The sequence below is a fragment of the Ambystoma mexicanum genome, chromosome 13 (genome assembly GCF_040938575.1).
Source record: "Ambystoma mexicanum isolate Mex_15411 chromosome 13, UKY_AmexF1_1, whole genome shotgun sequence".
NCBI lineage: Eukaryota > Metazoa > Chordata > Amphibia > Caudata > Ambystomatidae > Ambystoma > Ambystoma mexicanum.
In genome coordinates, this window is record NC_090938.1 from 439,366,086 (window position 1) to 439,393,391 (window position 27,306).

General features: G+C 44.5%; 1 protein-coding gene across 1 annotated transcript in view; it reads left to right on the forward strand.

Annotated features, from left to right (window-relative positions):
- LOC138521314 (leucine-rich repeat-containing protein 37A-like) overlaps window positions 1-27,306 on the forward strand; it is a 1,201,733-nt gene that overhangs the window by 1,073,647 nt on the left and 100,780 nt on the right. The window contains exon 14 of the mRNA XM_069634057.1: window positions 8,383-8,444. Within this exon, the coding sequence (XP_069490158.1) occupies window positions 8,383-8,444 (62 nt within the window). The remainder of the gene's footprint in view (window positions 1-8,382; window positions 8,445-27,306) is intronic.

Here is a 27,306-nt window from a genome sequence, read left to right on the forward strand (position 1 = left end):
CAAAGCCAAGTTAGAAGCAGAATAAAAGCATATCCTTGTGAGTGTTTGGTTAATGACACAGTTGGGAACCACGAGTGACAAGGAGGCTGCCCTTCTGGAATAGGTTGTTCAGAAGGAGGAGAGGAGCATAACTTGCAGAGGTTTGGAAAAGTACAAAAGAGTACTAAAGAGCACAAATGTGAATCTTGCATTCTCTGGAGAATTGTTGAAAGCTTGAAGTTGGAAAGTGATGCACACTGCAAAGTTGGTGTAGCTGATTTAAACCACAGAGGCATTTGTTTATAAATTACTATTTGGACATGGGAGTATACCCGAATATTGAACTTGAATTAGTAGGCCTGGCATGGAAGTAAACCAGGTAGAAGTTGTGTTAACACATAATTTTAACAAACTGCTACTGCTGAAGCAAGGATTGTATAAAACTGTTGTAGAAGTTTTATTTGCCTTCAGAAATAATAAGTTGTTGGAAAGCATCCTGACAAAGACATTGGGCCTCATTATGAGTGTGGCGGTCTGGAAATAAGGGTGCCGTAGCCACGTACCAGCACCCTTTCCGGACCGCCACACTCCGACTCTGCGGGCTGGGGCCGTTATGCCCGGCAGGTCTGACCTGCAGGGCGCAATGGCACCTGCCTACAGAGTTGTCAAAGAAGCACCGGCACCATTAACAATGGTGCCGTTGCTCCTGTGAACCCATTCCAGGGAATGGGGACTTACCAAATCTGCTGCCTGACTTCCCGCTCCGCCGGGACTTGTAATGTCCCGGTGGCACTGCAAAGTCAAATGGCGGATTCAGTGTTACGAGGTCGGCGGCAACCGGCTGGTAGCACTGGCGGGTTACTGCTGTCCTCGTAATGAGGCCCAATATATGTTGATACTGTTGACATGTCTTTATATGAACACGATTATTATTATTCGTATTATTACAAGAGGAAGAGAACAAAGTTTCTTTGTTGAATCACTGGAACAGTCGAACTTTCTTTTATTAAGTTGGAGTTACAAAGAACTGTGTTGGAACTTTGTTGTTCACCAGGATTTCCTTTTTTCTCTTGGAACGATGGAACAGAATCCTGCTTGAATCTGGGGAAGGGGAATTAACCCAAATCATTAGGAGAGACTGTTGTCATATGGTGAATTTAATTAACATATTATTGTGTTGCCTTTTTGAACTGCTATGCATTAACTTGTTAAGTTATTGTATGCACAAGTGTGAGGGACAGATATCCGTTGTTAGAGTGTTTCTGTTCGTTTATTTTAGACAGGAAAATCCTCATCAGGCTGGGGATAGTGAGGCGTTTATCCAACCTTTTGAGTTATGGCATCTTTTGAAAAACCTTAACAAAGTTGACCGCCTCACATTTCTGATCCCTCACAGTAGGCTCCCTCGGATGAGGAATAAGGTGTTAGAATCTTATCCACGAACCTTTGAATAGTGGCGTGGGCTCCATGAATGTCAAAGTGGAGGGGAGCACATAGCAAATTGAAACAAACCCTCAGGAGTGGAAAAGGCAGTTGTCACTTTATCGGTAGGGTTCAATGGAACCTGTCAATATTCCTTAGTTAAGTCTAGGGTGATGATGTACCTAGCATTCTCTAGTCTTTCGATTAACTCATCGATTCTAGGAATCGGATTGTTATCGAAGACTGAGATGGAATTCAGTCTCCGGAAATCGATGCAGAATCGCCAACTATCAGGTTTCGCGACAAGGACAATCATGGAGGACCATGGGCACTCTGATGGTTCTATGACTCCCAAACCTCAGCATCCTGGTGATTTCTTCAGTTTTATGTCAGAATAGTGCATTTTATTGATTGCAGCAAGCACAGATTTTCTTCTATTCTTCTACTGTGTTTTTTGCTGCGCCGTGCAGGGGGAGACCCCCACATCGCCCACCTACTCCACCAGCCAAACTTCTGCTCCCTCAGCACACTATTACTTCATCCTCCACACTACTTCTTACTGCTCCATACTACTATTCCCTCCTCCACACTACTACTACGCTTCCTCCACACTAATGCACCTTGCGGCTACTACTCAACCACTCATCTTTCCCTCCGGACCATGCACTTCACATTCACTCCTTACACTAACATTTCTAATCACACTTGCCACACTAACATGCGCACTCACGCTGCAGTACCAGTTCCACTCCTTAGCCAATACCTCACCTGGTCCTGGAAATGCCTTCACACTCTGCTGCTTCTTCCTCTCTCTTGCTGGTCTCTTGTGCGTACACCTCTTCCTCCTCTAACCTCACCTTAATAACCCACACTGCCGCCTTTCTGATTCTTCTTTAAATCCCTCTCCCTCTGTTGGTATTGTTTCTCTCTCCTTGGCCAATCTAGCCCTGTCTTCCCCACCTGTGTTATATTAAACAAAGGAAAGCTCATAAATAGCAGGCTGAGCCCCGCCCACTTTATCCACACGGGTCCACCGCGGAACAGCCATGGTGACCAGGGAAGGCAATCGTTCGTGTTTGTGTTTCGACAACCAGTTTTGGGTGCCACTAAAATAGGTTCCATTGTGAATGGTTGATGCGTCTCCCCTCTTAGTGACTGATGGTCTAGGGAACTTACAGGTCTCTGCATTGGCTTGCCAGTCTCACTCAGCAGCCCCACAAGGCCCTCCTATCTTCCCTGGCTGATGGCGGTTTCTCTATGATGCTCTCTCTCCGTTCTGAATCAAAGAATCTGGTGACGAACTTCGGCATGGGTGTTGCAGCTTCCCTTTTTCTTTGTGGGTCTTTCTATCTCCAGGGCTGATGAACCTAGCATTCTCTAGTCTTTCGATTAACTCATCGATTCTAGGAATCGGATTGTTATCGAAGACCGAGATGGAATTCAGTCTCCGGAAATCGATGCAGAATCGCCAACTATCAGGTTTCGCGACAAGGACAATTATGGAGGACCATGGGCACTCTGATGGTTCTATGACTCCCAAACCTCAGCATCCTTGTGATTTCTTCAGTTTTATGTCAGAATAGTGCATTTTATTAATTGCAGCAAGCACAGATTTTCTTCTATTCTTCTACTGTGTTTTTTGCTGCGCCGTGCAGGGGGAGACCCCCGCATCGCCCACCTACTCCCACTCATCTTTCAATATGACTAGCCCTAATCCCCCATCTACCTGTTCATGTTAAAAAAGTGTAAAAATGTGTTAAATAAATTAATGTTTTTACCCGCGACTAACATGGTGACTACTATTTCTTCTTCTATAATCCTCCTGTGAACCTCAGGGATTTGATAAGATTTAAGATTGAATGTAGTAAACAAAATGTCTGACTTGTCACAGCTCTTAGGAGAAGACCATAGGTAATTGGTTCAACAAATATTGGCCGTCCCTTTTTTGGCTGGTAATAAGATTTTCAGGGATGAAGTCGAGTTTATTCTTGTTTTAAGCCAAGAGTATTGCAATGGTGACTGTGCTTTTTACAACAGGATCTACCTTCCAAATCTTTAATAAGTTGACATGATAGATCAAGTAATTGAGCAGTCCCTTACATTGAAGATTTTTATACGGACCATACCACCTCAAAACCATCTTATTTTCGGAGGTAGGTAATAGAACCAGTACTTGGTTGCCTGCTGAAAAATATCTAGCTACTGCCTGCTAATCATAGTGCCTTTCTGATGTTTTCAGACCCTTGAGAAGTAGCTGTTAACAATTATGCGTACTACTTTCATATGGGACTTTAGTTTGTGGGCTGCTTGAATATAGGTATTGGTGCCTCCTCCTCTTCTCCCTAGTTTCCCTTAACATATCAAGCCCATCTTTGGGTTCACGACCGTACAAGAGCTCGAATGGGGAATATACCAAGGACATTTGGGCAGTTTTTCTGACTGCAAAAAGATCTCAGGGTATCATCAACTCCCAATTTTTCCCATCCGTTTCCACCAAATTGCGTAACCGCATTCCACCAAACCATCCTTCTGTGGGTGGTATATGAATGTCAACAAAGTCTTAATATTAAGTACTTCTTTCACCTCCTGCATAGGGCGGGACATGAATTTTGTGCCCTGTCAGTTAGTTTTTCCTGGTATGACTAGTGGGTAGCCAGGCTGTATTTGTCTGTCGCCTAATTCCTAACATCTTGGATGGCAACAGGCGACCTCTGTATCAGGTTCTGAAGAATCCCACATCTAACACCACATTTTACAGATGACACAAGAATAACTCCAAATCTCAGAGGTAGTTCAAATGTTTTTATTGATATTTTTGTGAGCCCTTGGGCAGTCCCTCTCCCATTTTATTTAACACCTCCTCCCTAATCGAGGCATCCAGGACCCGAGGTTCCACCTCTACTGCCTAAATTTCTGCCTTATGCTAAGGACGAGGACCTAAAGACCTATTTGTCTTCTCTAGCTAAACACTCTCAGGGACTTCCTGATTTTCCCTTCTCTAACCAGTTGTTAGCGTTCTACTGGGATTTGGGAATTGCGCCTTGCAGCTATGCAGTTGGAGTTAAACCTACTGCTATCATGCTCACTCCCCCACTCCAACTCTCCCTTCTTTCTACCCATTTCTACTCACTCCTCCCTCCAATCTTCTATCTCTCCAATGCCTTCCACTCCTTCTGTACCTTGCCTCCAGTCTTTGATCTTACTTCTCTTTCCTGCACCACTACCACCCACTCCACCAGCCAAACTTCTGCTCCCTCAGCACACTATTACTTCATCCTCCACACTACTTCTTACTGCTCCATACTACTATTCCCTCCTCCACACTACTACTACGCTTCCTCCACACTAATGCACCTTGCGGCTACTACTCAACCACTCATCTTTCCCTCCGGACCATGCACTTCACATTCACTCCTTACACTAACATTTCTAATCACACTTGCCACACCAACATGCGCACTCACGCTGCAGTACCAGTTCCACTCCTTAGCCAATACCTCACCTGGTCCTGGAAATGCCTTCACACTCTGCTGCTTCTTCCTCTCTCTTGCTGGTCTCTTGTGCGTACACCTCTTCCTCCTCTAACCTCACCTTAATAACCCACACTGCCGCCTTTCTGATTCTTCTTTAAATCCCTCTCCCTCTGTTGGTATTGTTTCTCTCTCCTTGGCCAATCTAGCCCTGTCTTCCCCACCTGTGTTATATTAAACAAAGGAAAGCTCATAAATAGCAGGCTGAGCCCCGCCCACTTTATCCACACGGGTCCACCGCGGAACAGCCATGGTGACCAGGGAAGGCAATCGTTCGTGTTTGTGTTTCGACAACCAGTTTTGGGTGCCACTAAAATAGGTTCCATTGTGAATGGTTGATGCGTCTCCCCTCTTAGTGACTGATGGTCTAGGGAACTTACAGGTCTCCGCATTGGCTTGCCAGTCTCACTCAGCAGCCCCACAAGGCCCTCCTATCTTCCCTGGCTGATGGCGGTTTCTCTATGATGCTCTCTCTCCGTTCTGGATCAAAGAATCTGGTGACAAACTTCAGCATGGGTCTTGCAGCTTCCCTTTTTCTTTGTGGGTCTTTCTATCTCCAGGGCTGATCAATGATGCAGATTGGCAGTTATTGGGTTTCAGCTTTCTTATCATGAATGTAGGGTGCTGGATCTGGATTAACACTCTGACCTTTCTGCTTAGTTGCTTGCTCAGATGATGTGTCTTGTGACAAATCTATCAACATCATCACTGATTCTCTGGAGGGAAGCTTCAATGTGGCGAGGGAATGGCAGAAGCTACCTGACACTGACCCAGGGAGGTATGAGAATATTAGATTTAAGCAACCCTTCAGGGGTAACTCCTAGTAACACCGAAGGACTTATACCACACTCCTGTATGGCTTATTGCAATGTGGGTTCTAAATTCCTAGGCTTTCGTAGCCAGCAATATTATGCACCTCTCCCCCCTTTTCTAGTATGGAGATGAGGAAGAGGGACGGAGTAATGAGGATGGCTAAACACGGCAAATCAACGTCGCGTTCTAGTCATTGGAAACTATTTAGTAAGATTGGGACATTTAAAATGCACACAATTGAGCAACCAGAGGAGAAGAGACAGAGCTTACCACTGCATCCGACTTGTTCTGACGCTATTTGGGACACCGGAGGAGAGCGGAGTGTGGAACGCAGCTCAGACACTGATGGAGAAAGTGTGCAGCAAAGACATGCTGGGAGCAGTTTGCCACGCCACTCTGACATGGGCAGCTGGAGCTGCTAGACACAGAGGGAATCCAAGCGGGAACGAAGCGGCTCACGGAAAGCATTGCCGGTCAACGTGTGAGAAGCAGAGAAATGCCTAAGTAAAGGAAATAGATTTGAGACTAACAATGCAAAAGCTTAAGAGATGGCAATATAATTAATAGGGATACAAACATTGCGAAAAGCCTACGTGAAAACAGTAGAATTGGTACAGAACCAAATAGTGTTGATAACCCAAGTAAAGAAAATACACTAATACAAAGCTTGCAAAGCAAGGGTCAGTGACCCAGTACTTGAGAAGTGTTGTAGTGTGGGTACAAGAAAGAGTGAAAAGAAAGCAAAGAAGCCCTGGCCCTGGTAGTGAACCAGGCAAACAGCCAGTGTGTGACTCTCACCCAAATCAGAAAGTAGTGATACCCTGGCAGGAAAGTAAACCAGGAGTGAAAGAAGTAGTGAGCAAAGGGGGTTAAGAACCCCACCTTGAAGGTATGGAACATCGATCAAAGGGAGGACCCATACTCCTTTGTAAGGATAAACTACAATATCCTGGCAGGAGAGTATAGCAGGGAGAGAAGAAGAACTAAGGAAAGCTCAGGGGTCAGAACCCCTTTTTGGAATCATGGAATAGTGATTAAATGGACAAGGGACAAACCAGATCCCTTTAACGATAAGTGTAATTCAAACGAACTGTATATTGTGGAGAAGATTCAAGGGAAGAGCCTTCCCCCTTGGATAAATTGTAACTGTGTTAAAACAATATTTAAAGCCACTAGAAGAGATCTCGGGGACGGGAGAACTTTATGTTTGAAACTTCAAGAATAAGCTATAAGTTTATAGCTCAGAGAAATACCCCTTTTCACCTTGTATTTAGTTTAGCATGTAAGGGCCAGTTTAGGGTTTTGGACACAGGACTGAGGACGCTTTATTTATTTAACATCCTGACAAAGACGATCCTTCATTTTATTGAGGCAGGGCAACACCTCGTAGAGTTAGTGATAGATAACATTTTCCCAACCCCCTGATATTATTTTGACAATTAAAGTCTATAGCCAACATTTAGCATGCCACTGTGTCCGAGTCTTACTCTCGATCCCTTACAGTCTTTAAATGAAAAAGAGGAACACCACCAAGCATCTTGCAATGGAGGCATGGCTTGAGACACAGGTATACTGCTGAGATACATTCTGGCACAAGATGCCAGGCATTAAGGCCCTCTCAACTGCCACCATTCACCTCAGGGGTAGGGCTGGCTCTGGATTTCTCCCTGGCAACCCTCTCACCCACGGGTTGAGAGGGTCTCCACCACCTCTCAACAAGAACAGGGTACTGGCCTTGTCCCACTGTCCATACAGAGATCACTATAACCTTCTTTCTTGCTAAATGTTATTTTATAAATATCCATTGAGATTAAAACATTTCATGTTATCATGCAGATATACTATTCAGAATGAGATACTAAATAGACTAATTATTGACTGACTAGCTCAGTACGGAAGGTGTGTAGGGGACGGGAGTGTCCATCACTTTAAGACACTTAGTAGGTCATTGTTCTAGTTAGAGCTTTCGGTGCCAGAGCTGTGTTTTTCTTCCCTGCACCCAAAATGTTATCTAAACTTCATTACACAACATTGAATTAGTTGAATTTGTCTTCCTAAACTGGTGTGCAGGCCACAGCAATGTGTCTATCTGGAATTCTCCCTGGCAGCGCCCTCACCACCAGTTGAGAGGGGTTTCCACCCTCTCTTGACAAGACCAGGGTACTGGCCTTGTCACACTATCCAGACAGAGACATTTTTGGAAAGTGGTTTAAGTTAATGCAGACAACAAATGGGGAACGTTGTGGGGGGGAATTAGGGACTCAATTGTGTCATGCCAGTGTGTTTTCCCATCTCAGAATCTTAAGCTTGTGCACACAATATTCAGTCCTTTCCCTACTGTTTTCTAGAGACAAAATTGGGTTAATGTGATGAAGCATCTAATTTAGAAGTGAAAGTTAATTTGGTGCATAACCTTTTCTCATTTAATGAAGTCTGATTAACTAAAATCTCAATATTGATTAATACAATTAATTTAGCTTGGTATCAAGTTATTATATTTCATCAGCACTGAATATGTTAGGGATTCCAAAAATACAGTTGCTTGATGTTAAGCTACACATAAATTTGATCGCACTGCCTCTGAGTGTTTGTGTTTACAATCATTTTAATGTTTAGTATTATCACATTTACTTCCTAGATTTACGATGGACAAAGACAAAGATATTTCTCCCCAATTATCTCTTAGAAAACAGCAATCAGGTACCTTTCATGATTTGTATTCACATATATTTTCACTGTTCTATTTAAACAGCTAGAATTGGTTGCTTAGGAAAACTGCCAAAAACTGTGTTTTGTATAAATGACAGCCATTTTGGCGAATTGCTTGAAATGGGAAGTTTTGATTACTTTATATTTTTGATACAGGGATTTCCACCACCTTGTCCTCTCATCTCTCTTATCATTTCCTGTTTTGTAAACCTTGTCTTCATTGTTAATTATTTTTCTTTTTAAAAGGTTTAACCTCCCATACCCCAACCATATCTTTTTATGGTTGACAGTTCAATTTGACAAAAAGCCCATGTCAAAAGAGAGTTTCTTCATTTGTTTGTCATGAAATAATGTGAACACTGAGATTGCCATTGTACAAATTGTGCTATACCGTTAGAGTTTACATTTCTAACTTGCATTGTTTGGTATTTATGCCTCCCGCCAAGTGACTGTTGTTTCTCAGTTCTGTTGGGTCGAGGTAGGGCTTTTTGAGGAGGGGCATAATCAGTGAGCTTTTTAGGGCTTTTGGCACAGTCCCTTCCAGCAGGGATTTGTTGGTGAGAGAGAGTAGGACCAACCATGAATCTGCCGCTTCACACAAACATTTTCTATATTCAGAGCGAGCAGCCCAATAGTGCGAACTTGGGAATGCTCGCAAGCAGAAATTTATGCTCCTGAACCTAAGCGGACTGCACAGGGGCTTCGAGTCTCGCAAGTCACACACTGACTTTAATGCCTCCATGACTTTCATGGAGAGTACTACATGGAAGATTGAGTTAAAAAGGCTGTCCTGAGCTAATGCGATTGCCATCTTAGATCTGCATGACTTAAACATTGCAAAAACACTCTAAACCCCCAACCTGCCTGCCAGTTGCCCATTATGAAAGCAGGAGTAGTGGCAAGAATCAAAATATACAACACATGGAACTATGATGAAAGGACCAATTAGAAAATACAATACACACAGTGAAATGGATCCACAAATTGAAGTGTGTTCTATTTCAGTCCTCCAATCCAGACACACATAAAATAGGGTAGGGAACTCTACACAGGGATGGTGAGGATCAGGAGGAGGGTGCGTCATTAGGAGATAAGATTTAGTTCTTGCAGAATAGAAAGCAGCACAGAGTGCAATCAGAGGATGGAATGGCTAGAAGCTTGCTGTAGCCAAGGACAGAGGGCCTGGCACAGGGGCCCTGTCAAGAAGGTCCGAGTGAGCCTGTGCAAATGAAAGGAGGAGTTCTAGACCTGGAGTCAAAGCTGGTGGAAAGCTTGGACTAGCGTGCAGGAAAGCTGGAGAAGCTGTGGTTCAGAGCTCAGGGAATAGTAGCTAAAACTCCTTACAGATATTGGAGTAAGAATTGAGATAAGCAAAAGGGAGACCAAGAGAAAGCTAGCTGAGAGCAAACACCCAGACCCTAGTGGACACAGCAACAGCACCAGCACAAATACAAGGGAGATGTACTTGACAAATAATAGACCTGGGTACAGGGTTAATTAATTTCACACAGAATTGCCCTGTTGGGGCAAATGCCTACACTCATTGCTAAACTGCAATCACCCCAAGGGCAAAGGGTTGTATGGTCCTGCCCAGTCTCGGGAGGATAGCTTAAGGGCAACACGTTCGCCTTGGAAGCAAGACGATGCAGGGCAACACATGTTCGATCCCTGGGTCCGCGCTTAGAAACCTCTGGGTATTAAGCGCGTTATAAATAACCAATTACAAGTAGCTGCATGAGGTCATCACCAAGTTCCTTTGAGGGAAAACATATTGTCACAGAATGTCACCAGCTTCAGGAGATGTCAGTGCCAGTGCAACAGTCTGGAATATGAACTAGCCATGAAGAGACACCAAGCATCTGCCAAGACTTATGCAGGAGCACAGCACTTCATCACTGTCCTGGGTGGAAGCCTGAGAGAGCTTGTTTTTATTTGCTGGACTAGGGATGGACTTTGGACCTCCGGTTCTTTGAGAGTAGGGTGTAGAGTAAAGAAGGACTTTCAACATCTGGACCCTTAAAATAGGTCCCAGATCACACATTTTATTTCTCTTCATGACTTGCACTGTTTTGCTTAAAGAACATCCCTCCTGAGATTCCTGGACACTATAGGCAATCATCCAACCCATCCTTGAGAAACTAAGTAGGGCGTAGTCGAAGTTGAGAAACACTTGACCCAGGGGTGAACTTCTTAGACCCTGAGAAGGAAAAGATTGTTTGGGTTGAACACAAACCTTTGGGACACCCAGGAATTCCTCTTATGTTGTGTCATATTACTTTGTTCCTCATTCTGACCAACAAAAATAAACTTTGTTAAGAAGCTTTTTAAACATGTGTGCATGTTCTCCAACTTACAGTATGGAATCGAATGTGATGAAGTATTATGCTACTTTGTGTTGTTATATTTTGAACAGCTGTTATTGGCTTCCATAACTTTGTATGGAATAAGTCGTATTGTTTAAACAAATACAACTTTAAAATGGGTAATGCAGTAGGTGGCAAACAGTTGTTTGGTGGCAACATTGTGGAATTTGTGCCATGCCATTTCCAGTTCTAGTTGGCAAAATGTTTTCACAGAGTAATTAAAGGAACCATTTTTATTGCAGGGGGTGGCATTTGTAGACTAATGGTGAGATTGTTTTCATGAAAGCACAAAGCATGGCTGCACTGGGATGTTGATAGGGAGATTGGCAAAACCTTCATTGAGTGAATTTACATCAAGGTGGTATTTTTTCTATTCCAATTTTGTTTCCTATTTTTGAGTGTTGTAGAACACATCAACAGAGCAGGTTCTCCAAAAATAACTTAAGTCAAGAGGGGACTAAAGATAGTCTATGCACAATTATGTCATTACTTACAGCGTATATTAAATGGTACTTGATTTTGGGGTGTGATGAGAGGCTTGTTGATAGAGAAGAGAATCACTTGGTTTCCGGTGATAGTTTCAAGAAAGGGATACCTGCCATTGATGGACTTCAATTCTAATTTAACATTATCAGAGATGTTGGGTAGAATAGGAAACTGATTGGTGAAGGATCTGGGGGGCCTAACAGCCAGAAGTTTGAGTTTCCAGCATCTAAAAGGTTGTTGGAGGTAAAAAATGAGTGAGGTATGAGTGAGTTATGTGAACATGTTCACAAAGGAGTTGCGGGATGGACCTGGGTGTGATGACAGTTGTAGCAAGGGAGGTTCAAGTATATTTCTTAAAGGGGAATAGCGCTTTTGCAAAAATAAACTATGGTTTTCTTTACAAATAATATGTTGGCTAAGGCCTCTTTCTCATTCTGAAGCTAATTGTATCTATTTCATTTTTCAAACCTTTTTCAAAGCAGTTTTCTTATTTATGTTTTCTTTGCATTTTGGTGTTCTATCTGTCCTATGATGTCACTTCCTTTTTCAGGGATTGAAGGCAGTTCATAAAACTACTCCCAAAAGTTCGACCCCCAAAAGTCTGACCCCCAATTTTCTGCATATATATACATGTGGGGGGGTAAAGTGAATACAAAATATATAGGGGTAAGGTGGGGGGATGTGGGGGGTCTCCCCCCACATATATATTTCTGGAAAAAAACGCTGGGACCCACAGTTAGAGGCCCAAAACTGGTCTCCCTTAATCCAAATCACTCTTCAAGCCATGAATTAATCTATTTCATCACTGATTAGATTATTTGAGACTCTGAATCATAAGATTTCCCAACAATCGAAACAGATAGATGATATTAGTTTATGGATGAATAATTTTGATAGAAGGTATGAATCTAGAGCTGAACCCCCTACTCTCAACAAAGATGTGGACCAGCGCATGCAGCCCACGGATTTGCTTCGGTGAGCGTCATGTGTTCTACTGACGATCTCCCACATAATTCGTCCGGTGCTGTCTAGCTTCTAGCTTAGAGGGGGCAAAACATGTTGTTGGCAATTCATTATTCGGGTCTGTTGCCCCAGCTTTAAATGAGAATGGTGTAGACAAGGTAGTGGGTAGTGGCAGTAAGTGAGATTAATGGTGTGAGCGTTTGTCCAACCATGCCAGCTCTGAAACACGCTAATAATGCAGGAACTAAATCGCTGACTACGTGCAATATGTTCCAAGTTGGTGCGCACAAGAAAGCAGAAGAAAGTGTGACTCTAGAAAAAAAAACAGAACCAAAAAAACATATGCTCACAATCTAAAACAAGAGTGAAACAATTTGTTAAACGCGTGATTTCGTCTGCACCCACACGAGCCAGAGTACATTATGGTGTATGCAATAAACCAAAACTACTTTCCCAAAAAATAAGTTGACTTGTGCTAAAGAAAAAAGGACAGTTCCACCAGATCATGCTCCGTTGAACGAACTGATTGCGGCTTTGGCTGGGGAGGGCAGTTTAAAAGAGAACCAACAATAAATATCCAAAGGGCCCTTTGGCTCAGCCAAGACTTGCATCGAAATATCTGATACACAAGCCTTGACTCCCTTGCAAAACCCCATTTGCGTGGCCTCACAACTCGAGCCTCGTCCATTACTCCATGAGAATGCCTTAAAACCTATGACTGCTCCTCAGTCTATAGATATCAATTCTGGTAATGATATTTCTCTGCAAAGTAGAGCTCTAATTCAATCATCAATCGAGGGTCTTCTCAAACAGCAAAAACAGTGTATCCTGAAGTCCCTTGACAAACACATGACTACAAAAGCATTGTCAGTAGTCTTGCCCGTCCCAGCCTCGAGGGATATTGCCAGAGATGCTTCTCCCACTATTCAATCCAACATGAAACTGAATACTATTGCCAAGCAAAAAGCTCCCATACCTAAATCAAGTCAACACAACTACTGCTTCATTTTGAAATGTTGGCCCGCCCCCTTCCCAGTTTATGATCTGAATCGATCTTCAGTATTAGCGATTTCTGAAGAAATTGTCAGCCTGCAAGACATTACTTCGGTTGACATCTCGCAAGTAGAGTTCTTGAACGAAAATGAGTTCACAATAGTGAAAATATGGCTTGCCTCTAATGTGGTCAGAAATGTCATTTGGCAAGCAAAAATTGAATTGTTCGTCTTGGGCTTTTTATTGGTGCAGGATCCTTCCCTATTAAAGGGGGAAGCACAAAAGTGCCTCCCAAAAAAGGTGACACATGAGCACATGTGGAGAACTTCGCAAATTTATGGACAAAGACCTGGCTTAGGTCGCGATGGCTATAAACACTGTGAAGAGCAGTCTATGCTGTAACTAGTCGATCAACAGAACACAAAGGTTGTTTCGCTCGCCAGCTGGAATAATTGTGGCTCTATACATCTGTTTCGCTCAGGTCCGGGCACCATGGTAACATTTCAAATTCTAGCATTTCAAGAGACATGGCTGGTTGAACAACCTTTGTGGGATGGGTATGAGATAATTTTGAACCCAGCCAAACCCAATAATAGAGGTTGAGCGTCCTCAGGTCTGTTAGTTGCGGTGGCAAGTAATCAGAGTCTAGATATTTTTCCCTGGGCAGCTCCCAATCACTATTTACAAATGGTAAGAATTAAGTACCAAGATAATATAATGGCTCTAATTAACATCTATCGCAATCGGGCAGCCATTTCTGACAAAACACTTTTATTAGAGACTTGGAACTATTACTGGACACAATTGCAAGCCTCAGAGATCATTAACACACTCATAGTTGGTGATCTAAATCTACAGTGCCATTCACCCAATGCTTTAAAAAACAATCCCAGTGTGCTTAGGCGGTTGGGACTGATGACAGATCGCCAACTTCTCATGCTCAATGGTGCATTTGCAAGAGATATTCCCCCTAGAAGCACATCGCAACGTGGCAATAGCTAATCTGTGATTGATTACATATTCATGGATAGCACCCCCTTTAGCCGGACGCTTGACTTTGAAATTATACCTCAGGTCCATAGTGACCACAAACTACTTGCGGTAAAGTGGACCCTAGAGGTAGTTGAACATAAATCCAGTCTAAAGAGGTATCTTCCGATACCGTATGTTAATAATGCAAGAACACGCTTTCGATGGAATGAACGATCCCTACATTCTCTGAAGAAATCTAGGTTGATAGGTGAATAGTATACATCTACCCTGCAGTTATTTCAGCACCACTCTAACGGGGTTGCTCGAAATCACTTTCAATCAAAGCATGCCTTTGATTCTGAGTTTAAGGCTCGCAAAAGTGAGTTACGTTAGCGGAAAAAACTAGCCCTCAGCTTGCCGGTTTCATCATGCAACAGAGTGATTCGATCACTAAAATGCAAATATAAGAACTGGCTACAGTCACATAAAATGATTCTCCCCCAACATGATGGAGAAGTTATGTTAAATGCTATATACACAAAAAATATGTCTGAAATGTGGGCCCTGCTGAATGCAGCTAACCATTCAGGACAACTGGCGGTTCAGATAAATGGAGTTACACAACATGAATGGATTGCCCACTATTCCAACTTGTATAAGTTGCCGGATGGTTGTCTGGAATGGCAGCATGCACAAACTAACAGTTATATTAATTTGAAGATTTTGGAGTAGGATGTATTGTTTTATATAATGAAATCTAGCAATTCACGAGCCGCGGGCCCTGACGGCTTAAGCAACTGGATGTTCAGGCAACATCCCCACATATGGTCCCAGATTCTTTACAAGGTGTTTCAAAAAACCCTGAAAACAAATTGCCTCCCTGATTTGTGGAGACGCTCAGTTGTCGTGCCCATCTTCAAGAAGGGCGATCAGTCTTGTCCGACCAACTACAGATTGATCGCCCTTCTTGATGCTCCTGGAAAGATATTTTCTAGATTCATATTGGGAGATTTTAACCAATGGGCAATCATATTGCGAGATTTTAACCAATGGGCAATCCAGCATTCACAACGCAACATATTTCAGACAGGATTCATCGCAGGGATGGGAAGAACAATCAACTTTTTGACCTTCAAAGCGATTATCTCTCATTACATCCCTTTGAAACAATCGCTATATTTTGTTTTCATCGACATGCGTCCAGCGTTCGACTCAGTATCGAGAGAAATGCTTTTTGAGAAGCTGTCGCGATTAGCTGTCGCAAGCATTTGGTTGACTTAATTAGAGAGTTACACACGAACACCAGAATTCAGATCAGGCTTGATCTGGAGGGCACATTGTCACCTCAAATTGATACTCGAAGAGGGCTGGGGCAGAGGTGTAGCCTCGCCTCAGCCCTTTTCAATTTTTTAATAGCGGACATCCAGGGTGCCTTTGGTGGAATACTTGCCGATGCCCCAAAATTAGCTTCCAAACTTGTCTCAGCAATTTTGTATGCTGATGATTTTGTTTTAATATCAAACACTTCTCAATGCTTACAATGCTTATTAAATGCATTGCCAAGAAAACAAAGGTTATGATCTGCAATGGAACTAAAAAACATGGTAAAAAGAGGAACAGGTGGATGTTGCAGGGGAAAGAACTGGAACAGGTCAGACATTATATGTATTTGGGTGTGAGCCTGACAGATTGTGCTGACGATAAGGCACATTACACATGCCTGGAAATTAAGTTGAATAGATCTATTTCACAAGCTGTCATATTCCAAAACAAATACAGTAAATTCTCGTTGTTACCTGCTCTTAATTTCTACTTGCAAAAAGTGACTCCTATACTTTTGTATGGATCTGAAACAAAAAAAGCGATACCGGTCCAAGTTTGGAATAAACGTGAGTCCAAATACTGGAGACGGTTGTTGAGGCTTCCTAGCTGCATTCCAGTTGCAATAATTAGGAACAAGTTAGATCTCATTATTTGCAAGATCCCTTTGTTAAGTAATAGCATTATTTAGAAAATGCCTTATGGCCTTTGACTCAACATTGCTTATAGGTAATTTGCCAAAGCACATGTTTAAATCTGACGATCTCTTTGTGTGGTCATCGAGATTGGTAGTGCTTCAGGCACTAGCCAATGCAAGTAATGATTCAGGACCCGGCAAGGGCAAAAACTAAATTGTTCCATCATGATTGGATCCAGACAAGAATTAAATGTCTGGATTATCGGACTTTAAAAATCAGCCCCTTGATCATAAAACAATTCAGCGTGCCGGAGCCATATCTGTGCCAATCTTACTTGCCGCAACATCGCTCACACTTCATGCCCATGAGGCTAAACTTATGGAGTACCAACGAAATTCAGGCCAGACGCAAATTGATTCAACCACGTGAAAACATATGCCGATTTTGTAAAAACCCTAACACAGAAGAAAAATTGCAACATCTCCTGGTGAATTGTGAGCCACTTGCATTAATGCTAATCCAATATTTAAAACCAGCTGTGGAACAGTAGCAAACACTCTCTTTGGAATCACTGTGGCATTTAATATTTAGTGGGCAGATACTGTCTCTTAGATTGGGCACAGTTGCAATGCTGCATGCCTTGAAATTGGATGACACAGTAACTAGCTCCTAATCACTTGCTATTTTTTTTATTTTTTTTACATCTTACTGTACAGCTTTGTGTTTGGCTTATGTGTCTAAGCTAGACACAAAACGTGTCCCGTGTTTATGGCAAACATTTGATGGATTGAAGCAAAATATTTATACCGCTTGTTGATGCAGAGAAGTTGACCCACACCTAGAGAAAACTAGGAGAGGAAAACATACTTAATTAAAGTTCTTGCAGATAAGGTTCTTGAAAGGCAAATTGCTTTGTAAGAGATTTGGTTTTTAGAAAGTATTTATTAGAAGACATTTTCATTACTACATCTTTTAGAGGGTGAATTCCTTTTTGTCATGAATTGTATATATTGTTGAAGCTGTAGGTTAGGAACTATTTTGTTGGTTTTAATGCCTTCTGTGTCTGTTTCTTTTGTGCTCTCTTTTCTTAGTTAGTTAGTTTGCTCCTTGTTATGAATTTTATGTAATTATGCATTTTAGAGTTCTTGTGAAAAAATGTATTTAATTGGTTGTGATTATGGATGTATAAAATGTGAGAAAATATTGTGAAGTTGATTAACTCTGCTATAACAATAAAAAAAGACAATCACCTACATAAGACAAATGCTCACAAATATGTTACAATATTAATAAATATGGAAACAGTTTACTGCCCATGCTCCTGTCTTAAAAATATCTTCTTTAGTTGCACCATCGTCTTTCTACTGGTAAAATGTACTTGGATATGAGCAGATCAAATTGTACAGTTTTGTATTGAAGTATAAATAAACCAAGTTTACAGGTGTACAGTTTATACAACATCCTTCACACAGCCAGTGTGTATCTAGTTCAAAAATCACATGGCCAGTAAGCCAACACGTGTTTCGACCTTGTCTTGGTCTTTGTCAATGCTAGTTTAGCATTTGTCAACATTTATAAGAAAACATTAGATTAACTGAAACAGTATAATATCAATATAAAAAAGAATGCGAGACAAACAAAATTCATATTAAAAAGAGAGGTTCGAGAGATATGATAGGGAGGTTGGTGAGAGAGCAAAACACATTGTTAGAAAATCCAATATTCCAAGGGCTAAATCCCTATACCTGAATATGAACATTTGTTACTGCTTCTCAGTGATTGATAGACTTACATTGTATGGCTAAGAATTGTATACATACCTTCACCATCAAGTGCATGATGAATCACCCATAATTTCATGCAAATCTTGCAATGTGAGTCAGTGATCATAGTTTAGATATATTCTAATTGTGTCACATTCAACACAGGTGGCATTTCAAACTGAAAAGATTTTTAAGCCCTTTGGCTGTTTGACCATTTTGTGCCGAATATAAAATTCTGACCTACGTGTGTATTCACCACATTTGATGTTTTTAATTGCGATCAGTCTATTGTTTATATCTGTATGATATCTGTATGCAGCAGCAAGACTACTCCTCAAACTATCCAGAAGAGAACACATCACTCCAGCCCTAAAAACACTACACTGGCTCCCAGTAGAACATTGCATCACCTTCAAAACAATGTGCATAACGCACAGGGCAATCAGCGGACAAGGAGCAGAATTCCTACAAAAGAAAATAACAGTCTACAAACCAAAGAGACCCCTCCGATCGAGCAACGAAATCCACCTGGAACTCAAACCATACCTTAAGAAAAAACTTGGAGGCACCTCCTTCTACCACTTAGCCGCAAAAACCTGGAACAACATCCCAAAGGAAATAAGAAACACTGAAGATCACCTAAAATTCATTCAGGAAATCACTAAAAACCTGGCTCTACAACACCATAGACTAAACCTGGAAACCGAAACTGGAAAAAAGGATAACTAAACCGTAAAGACACGGACATCCCTGACCCGGGAGAGTAAAGCCCACGGCAGATCAATGGGTGACACCGGATAGACAGGAACACAGGCGGCATGCACGGAGACTGAGTCAACTAACCCAGACAATCCCACCAACACTTTGCCCGCCCCTCAATCTAAGTACCGCCAGGTACCACATTGGTGTGGAATTATCGAGATATTGGCAATCACCCCACTACCTGAGAGGTTGTCATTGGCAGGTGCACTGGCCACAGGAGTATGAATGGAGGTTAAGGGGAGCTATGAGAGAGCATGCTAGAGGCGGGGCTAGAGGAGTAAGGAACCTGTATGCCAGTCAGACCCAGATCATTACAGAGCCGCAACAGGAGAGACTATGCAAGCCGAGTGCTTCAATTCAGGCTAGAGACGCAAATTAACCAACCCTACTAACAATTTCCCTTTCTGCATACACCTCGCAAACTCCAAACCAAACACAACCAAAACCTACAGCACAACAAACCGCACAAACTTCATTCACTACATTGCAACAACAAAACAAAAACACACATAGCCTTGCACAACAGTACACGACGACTACCGGCCGCAAACACCACAGGCCTAGCCAACGGACCCACCGGGCTGAGGCCGCCAACAGCACATCACTGCTCTCTTGCACTTTTCCTGCTTCCTCCCACTAACTCAACCTCCCCTCCTCTTTCAGAGCCGCCAGAGCGCCAAGGGACCACTCCGGTGGTGATAGTACGCGGTACAAATGTCCTTTAACATTAACATTAACATGATGATAACCAAGCAACCAGTTAGGATGCCTGTCGATCATTAGTTATAATCACAGTATGATGAATGTATCAAAAATAAAATGTTCCTCACCCTTTGTCATTGCCCAATAGCTGAGGAAGATAATGATGTTCCAGTACACATACCAAGAACCGGTTACTCCTGTATTGAAAATTAAAGAACCTCGTTAGGTCAGTAGTTCCATATATGCTTTGTTGCCCGTTTTAGAGGCCACCCTGCCATGTTTGGAATCCTGCATGTGGTCACAGCGAGCGCCATCCTCTTTAGTGTTTATATATAAATCATGACGTCACACGTCCTGGCACGTGATGTAATTGCGCGGTCACAGAGATACAGACGTCCATTGCGACGCACATGGTCTAGACAATGATCTCAATTAAAACTACATCAAGAAATAAAGGGGCAGATGCCCACTTCACTGTGCTTTCCATAACATAATACTTAGTATAAGGTTCAGGTTCAAGCCAATATTAGTATGGCTTATAATTGATTGTGTGATTCCAGATTGTATGGATATGCTATAACGTGATGATTGTTAAATTATATTTAACAAAAACAGAACAGACAGACCGCACAACCTCGACATAGGAAGGCACAAAAAATAACATAAGGAACTAAATATAACATAATAAACATAACATAAGGGCCAAAGCATAACCCACCCTCCAGACTGACATCAACTTCCATTCCCCCCCACCATCGCATTGAATCACAGCTGCACCAGCCATCTATATAGCCTGCTGATGGGCAATGTGCTGATCCTCCGTTCGGGCCAAGTACACATGCAACAGAGCCCAAATGCCCTTGAGTCTACAGGCTGTGACTGTTTTCACAAAGGTCTCTTCCCTCTCATTGGTATACACCAGGTCTCCCATCCCTTCCCCATTAGTCGGAACCAGCTTGGATTTCCAGTGTCAAAGGATACACTTTTTAGTGACCATACAGGCAAGATTAAAAAACCTTCTAGTAGCAACCAACACTTTGCCAATATCACCTAATAGATGTTTGATAGGGGACATAACTTGGCGAATATCCACAATGTCTCTTAGGGCCTCATTACACGTTGTGCGGTAAAAATTCCAAAATACCGGCATGGCGCTATCAACGTGTCTGCCTCGCAAGAGTGTGCTAATAACGCACCATTACGAGTACGCGGACACGAGCATAACCCATACCAGTAAACCCCCTACCTCCATGGCAGTAAAGACCCCAAAACGTCACCTACCACCCTCGACGAAAGTGCAGATTGCACCTCGGCCCTCCTGCTGCATGCAAATAGCGGTCACCGCAAATAGCGGTGACCGTTAAATTGCGGAACCGCAAATAGCGTCATCGCACAGGAACGGGAAAGAGCACGGCAGCCATCTTTAAAAACACAATCCATTGCCATCCTCTGCCCCCTGGACCTGTTTTGAGTCGTTTGCAGTTCAAAATCATCCGGGACACCTGCATCATGCCCAAGGCATTAAAAAAAAGTACTGACAGGCAGCACAAGGAGAAATTTACAGCAGAGGAATTGAATATGCTGACGCAGACCCTGGCTGAGAATGCAGAGGTTGTTTTTGCCAATAACATGCGGCGGCCAACACTACTCCAAAAAAAAAGCCATCTGGGAGCAAGCTGCAGTCAAAGTCAGTGCAGTGGGCACCAGCACCCGCACGGTGCGTGAGTGCAGGAAGAGGTGGGACGACCTCAGACTGCGGGTGAGGGGCATCCTTGCGGAAAACCACTGCATTGCCAGTGCAGGTGGAGCTGGTTCACCAATCAGACTGAAAGAATGGGAGGTGACCTGTGGAAACCTGATTGCTATGGAATCCATTGAGGGAGTAGGCACCATGGAGCACGGCGTGGGTAACACTTCGGATGGAGGTGAGTGTACACATGACAGGATGCGATGTGAATATACTGTTCCCCCCATATGTGAGCACAGACTCCTCTCATGCATGGACACACATAAACACATGCATCCATCCCTCACCATGTCAGTGTCAGACCCAAACACGCACACATCACCAGAGACAAGTTCCAAACACAACCATGCATGGATGAGGCACTGAACTGGCACGTCACCTGCATCCACAACTACTAAGTCCCAATGGCCACAACTGCATCATATATCTAATGTAATCTGCATTAAGTATATTGAAACGCAACCAATACCAACCCCCTTCTTGTCCCTGACAGGCTCACATACAGATGGTGAGGATGCCGCTAATGCATCCCAGGCACCAGCTACGAGTAAGAGGCCAAGGGCACAGGACTCGGAGGACACCCCCACAACATCCAGGGGCAAGGGGGGGAGGTCACACCTGATGAGCAGGAAACATCGTAGGAGTGCCACTGCCAGGGCAGAAGTAGCTGCACCACAAACTGCAGCCCCACCACCAGAGGTGAACCCACAGGCACCAATACCAGCCACCGAGGGCCCACCATCAGCTGCGGCAAGCTCCGCTGGTGAGGCAGCCGCCACTGCCCCCCTATCTGATCCTGAGGACACCCTAGTTGGGCCAATGGAGATGCACACCCCAAGCCCCCCTAGAACCCCAGAGCCAGCACCATTCCAGACACCTGGGTCTGATGTGACTGTTGAGGACAGCAATCCAGCCATAATGTCCCCCATGGTGGCTTCACCTGCTGCAGTGGATGCATCTGAGGGCACAGCATCCAGTACACCATCACCCAGCACTGTCCTCCAACTGACCAACATCCTGCAGCGTCAACATGAACTGACTGTGCTGGTTGGCCAGCATGTTGAGGAGGCTGCCCATCTCAGGGAGAATATTGTGGAGACGGCGAGGCACTCCACTGAGAGGATGGACGCAAACACTGACAGGCTGTGTAACGAGATATCCAGGCTCAGGGAGGTCCTTACTCGCATGGCCGACACAATGGACCGCCACTTCTCACAACCAGGCCAGTCTGCCCCATCGTCTTCTTCCGGCTCTAGACAGACAAGCCCCCTCCGGCGCTCAACACGCACCACCAGGCGCACGTCTGCCCATCCTCCAAATGCTGCTACAGACAATGGCAAATAGGGGGTCAATGGCGATTCCTCTGCGTGCATGGGCCAACGCAAAAATGGCAGACACATGAGGGACTGTTGTGGGGGGTGGGGGGAAGGGTGTTATGGGTCTGTTGTGGGGGGTGGGGGGAAGGGTGTTATGGGTCTGTTGTGGGGGTGGGGGTAAGGGTGTTATGGGTCTGTTGTTGGGGGTGGGGGGAAGGGTGTTATGGGTCTGTTGTGGGTGGTGGGGGGAAGGCTGTTATGGGTCTGTTGTGGGGGGTGGGGGGACGGGTGTTATGGGTCTGTTGTGGGGGGTGGGAGGACGGGTGTTATGGGTCTGTTGTGGGTGGTGGGGGGAAGGGTGTTATGGGTCTGTTGTGGGGGGTGGGGGGAAGGGTGTTATGGGTCTGTTGTGGGGGGTGGGGGTAATGGTGGTGGGATGTTTTGGGACTTGCACTTTTTCACCTTTCCGTTACTCAATACACTGGTTTCTGATCAGAACACAGGCTTGGACATCTTCATTGTGTTTGTGTACTTTATTGGCGACAGGGTCCATTGCGTGCTTCCAAACATACACCAGTGCATTACTACCCATATCCATGTGACAGTACGAAAACATGTTCCTCAGAATATTTGGTTGATCAGATGCTGTCTCACAGCACGTCCCCCCTGCCCATCCCCTCTTGCAAGACCTGCATCCCCTTCACCTCCGTCCTCATCACCATCATCATCCTCATCAGGTGCTTCTGTTTCAACGTCAGGGGCAGTGGAACATTCCGTCTGATACACATATTATGCAGCATGACACATGCCATGGTGATCTTGACCGCCTTCTCATGTCCATACAGGATGCACCTAAACCGTGACTTCAAAAGGCCAAAAGTCTGCTCGATCACGATGCGGGTACGGGTATGTGCACGATTGTATTCCTCCTCGTGCCTGTTCTGTGGGTTCCGTACAGGTGTGAGGAGCCAGGTCTTCAGGGGATAGCCCGCACCACCTGTATGGGGGAACGAACGGGGTCCTGTTACTGTTCACCTCAAGAGCGTCCTGTTCATATCACACAAATTGACATTGCATTGTGATTCAAGTACACAATTCACTGCATACATGCAGATGGTCTGTGTGACAGCAATGTGCAAGGGGGAGATCGACCCTGCAAGTGGACATGCCCCATTAATGCCTCCAACAGTAATTGACATGTCCTGGGTGAGGCGAGGTCTTCGGAGTCCCTGGGCCCAGGCAGATTTGGTTCAACACTGCTGGTGTACTGCCATTCCAACATTGATGTTGCCATGCAGAGAGGCATCACTGCAGTGGTGCTATAGGTGCGTGGTGAAATGCTATGGCTAGGGGTGATCCCTTTGCATGCATTATAGGGAACATTGCATTATTGATGTTGTGCTGGACTAATTCAGGATGACTATCTTGATGGCATGTGTGAAATGTTTGTATTTTGTGGCCATGAATGTTGTGCAATGTGTATGTGGATGGATGTTTAATGTTACTAGACCTGGAATGTCATCTGTGTTGTGCAGCTTATACTTGCATGTCGGTTCATCTAAAGTACGTTGCCGCCTTCCCAGATGGGCATTGGCGTACATCTGTATGTGCATTTTGCCGATAGCCGAAAAGCTACACCCATTTCGGGTATGTATCTCTCCCCCCCCCAATCACACCCAGTTGGACTATGTATCTCTCCCCCCCCAATCACGCTGCCATATGCTTGCCCTGCTACTCACCAAGTAGCCACGAACGTTGTGCGGTTTGTCGCTCCATGTAGCGTGGGATGGAGTTGAGTTCCGCAGGACCATGGAATCATGGGTTGATCAGGGAAATCGGGCACAGCAATGTGTGATTATCTTGTTGGCGTCACATACCATTTGGACATTGATGCAGTGGAATTGCTTCCTGTTTCGGTAAAATACTTCATTGTGATGTGGGACCACCAATTCCACATGGGTACAGTCGATGGCCCCGATGCAACTTGGGATGCCTGCCAGTGAATAGAAGCCAACTTTTGTGTTTGCAATATCCTGGGCAGTCCGTGGCATGTATATGTGTTCAGGTGCATGCTTCAGGAGGGCATCGAGTACCTGGTTCAGCGTGCGGGAGAATACTGGTTGTGAGATGCCATGCATCTGTCCCACTGTATGCTGGTAGGTGCCTGTGGCCAGGAAGTGGAGCACACTCACCACCTTCAGTAGCGGGGGGATGGCAGTTCTGATGTCTATGAAGCTCACAATGTCGTCGTGTATCAGGTCCACGATGCTGGTGATGGTAACCTGGTCCAGACGGTACAGGGTGTGTATCTGCTCAGGGGTTAGGTTGAATGGACTGGCTCTGATCCTGGGGATTGGTGGGTGCCTCTGTGGTATGATTAGGTGCCGTGGTGGTGCTTGCTGTGCCTGTCTTGCCCTCCGCCTCCTCCTCCTCCTCCTCCTGCGTCTCCTTTGTGCTGCCTGTTGTTGTTGCAGCTGCGCTGCAATGAGGTCCTCCAGGACATGTAATGCTGCCAGTATTGGAACCATCTTGGTGTGGGAAGGGGTGTGGGAAGGGGTGTGGTGTGCTCCTTTTGAGCTGCCACAGTCTCCATTGCCTCCACCTGTGCTGATTGTGTCCACCTTTGGCAGGTGGGAACACTGCTCAGTTCTCTTAACGGGTGGTTCGCAATGCCGGTATTAGCACCATGGCGGTAAGGGGTTTGGGGGGCTTTACCATGCCGCTATTGGCATGTCCACTAGCCTTGTAATGCTGTGCTAATAGCGGCATGGCGTAATTTACGGGATGGAGGATCACGCGCACGCGGCCTGCCTGCTATTAGTGGCACCGTACTTAGCGGTGCCGCTAATAGCGGTGAGCCGGGTCGTAATCCGCACTGGGATTTAACGTTACCGGTATTCTGTTACCGGTAACGTTAAATCCATAACGCCTACCGTGTAATGAGGCCCTTAGTGTTTCAGCGACAGCATGCCAATTTTGGGCAACAGTGGGACAGTTCCAGAACATGTGGAGCGTATTGGCCTGTGTATAACCACATTTCACACATTCATCCTCAACATCCAGAGAAAACATAGCAATCTTAGCAGGGGTATAGTGCAATTGGTCAAGTATTTTGAACTGAATCAACCGATATCCAGGATTCAATAACTCTTCCTTAGTAAGGAGACAACACCTTTGCCACTGTACGTCGGTAAATTCACTACCCAGATCCCATTCCCACTTGTAGCATGCCCTGTTCTTGCTATCTTGCTACGTTTGAACTATGCCATAGAGCTTCGATATCATCCGCATACTGTCTCCCCATCTATTATTGCAGTGAGACAATCATATGTATCATGTTCTAGCAGGAATGAAGGCCACAACCATTGAGGTGCTGCTCTGATACAATAATACTGCAATGTCTTTGTGAAATTGCCCCCCCATTTTAACCTTGAATTCTTCCAATGTCACAAACCGTCCCTCAGGGAATAGGTCACCCAGAACCAGCTTCTCACCACTGTCCCATGCTTTACATATTCCAGCATCATAAGTAGGGGAAAGCCCAGGGTAGTTCCTTTAAAAGGTATGCCTCTATTGTAAGCGGTAGTAATAGCCAATCTAAGAAATTTCCTAGCGCACGCATTCACTGTGGAGCACTGGGTCGAAGGAGCAGGAGTCAACATATTTATCACTGAACAGGGCAGATTTAAAGTCTGTAGGCGCTGTGCCGTATTTCTCTACGGCTAGGTGGACCACCCTCACCTCTGACGAGTACCAGTATCCCGTGAAATGTGCCTGCACCACCAGGTAATACCACTCTGAGTCAGGTGCCGCCAGTCCACCAGGCTCATACGGTTCCACAAGTTGATCCTAGCTGATCCTAGCAGCCCCAATCCCCCACACAAGGCTCACCGCAAGCGATCGTAGTCATGTAAAAAACTCCCTGAAAGGCCAAACCGGCACGTTGCATATATAATACAATCATTTTAAAAGTATGATCATCTTTAGCAAATAAAGCCGTTCTTGCAGTGAAATAGAGAGACTGGCCCAGACTCGTAGCTTAGCACCCAACTGTTCCAGGTACCTTGCATGATTATCAGAGTAGAGCGATTGCTGCAACCTAGATAGCATAACACCAAAATATCTGAAGCATCCGGGGACCCACATGAAACACAGCATCTCCACCGGTGGAGCCGTGGAGCCATTGAGCGGAAACAGTTCAAACTTGGACCGTTTCACCCTATACCCAGAGTATCTCAAAAACTCATGCACTGTATCCATCATGAGCCCAAGATTGGCCCCCTGGTTCCAGACGTATAGGAGAGTATCATCAGCATATAAGGAGATCACCTTTGGCGGCCCAGAATACAGATGCCCCTATGCACATGTATCAACGGCTCTATGGTTAGTGCAAATAGCAGAGGGGAAAGTGGACACCCTTCCGCGTCCCCCTGCCCACTTGCAATGACTGTGACAGAGTATGGTTGATGCACACTCTAGCTGCGGGGCGGGGGTACAGCAGTTTTACACAAGTAATGAAATAGTGGCCAAACCGGAACCTCTCTAGGACCTTAAATAAATATAGGAAAGCTGCGTCCCCTGCACACTGTCAATGAGGCAATAAGCCTAAAGAGATGTAAAAACAGGTCTGATTGGTTTAGAGAAGGCTTTTTGTATATTTTACACACATACAGTGTATACAATTTTAGAGTGACAGTGATATGTAATTCAATACATTCAAAGAATGACATACAATAATTCTGTTAGTTTTAGAGGAAAAGATGTCTTCTCCTTTTGTATTATTTTCAGGTTGGCCCAACGCGTTTCGAGATTTATATTCTCTTCATCA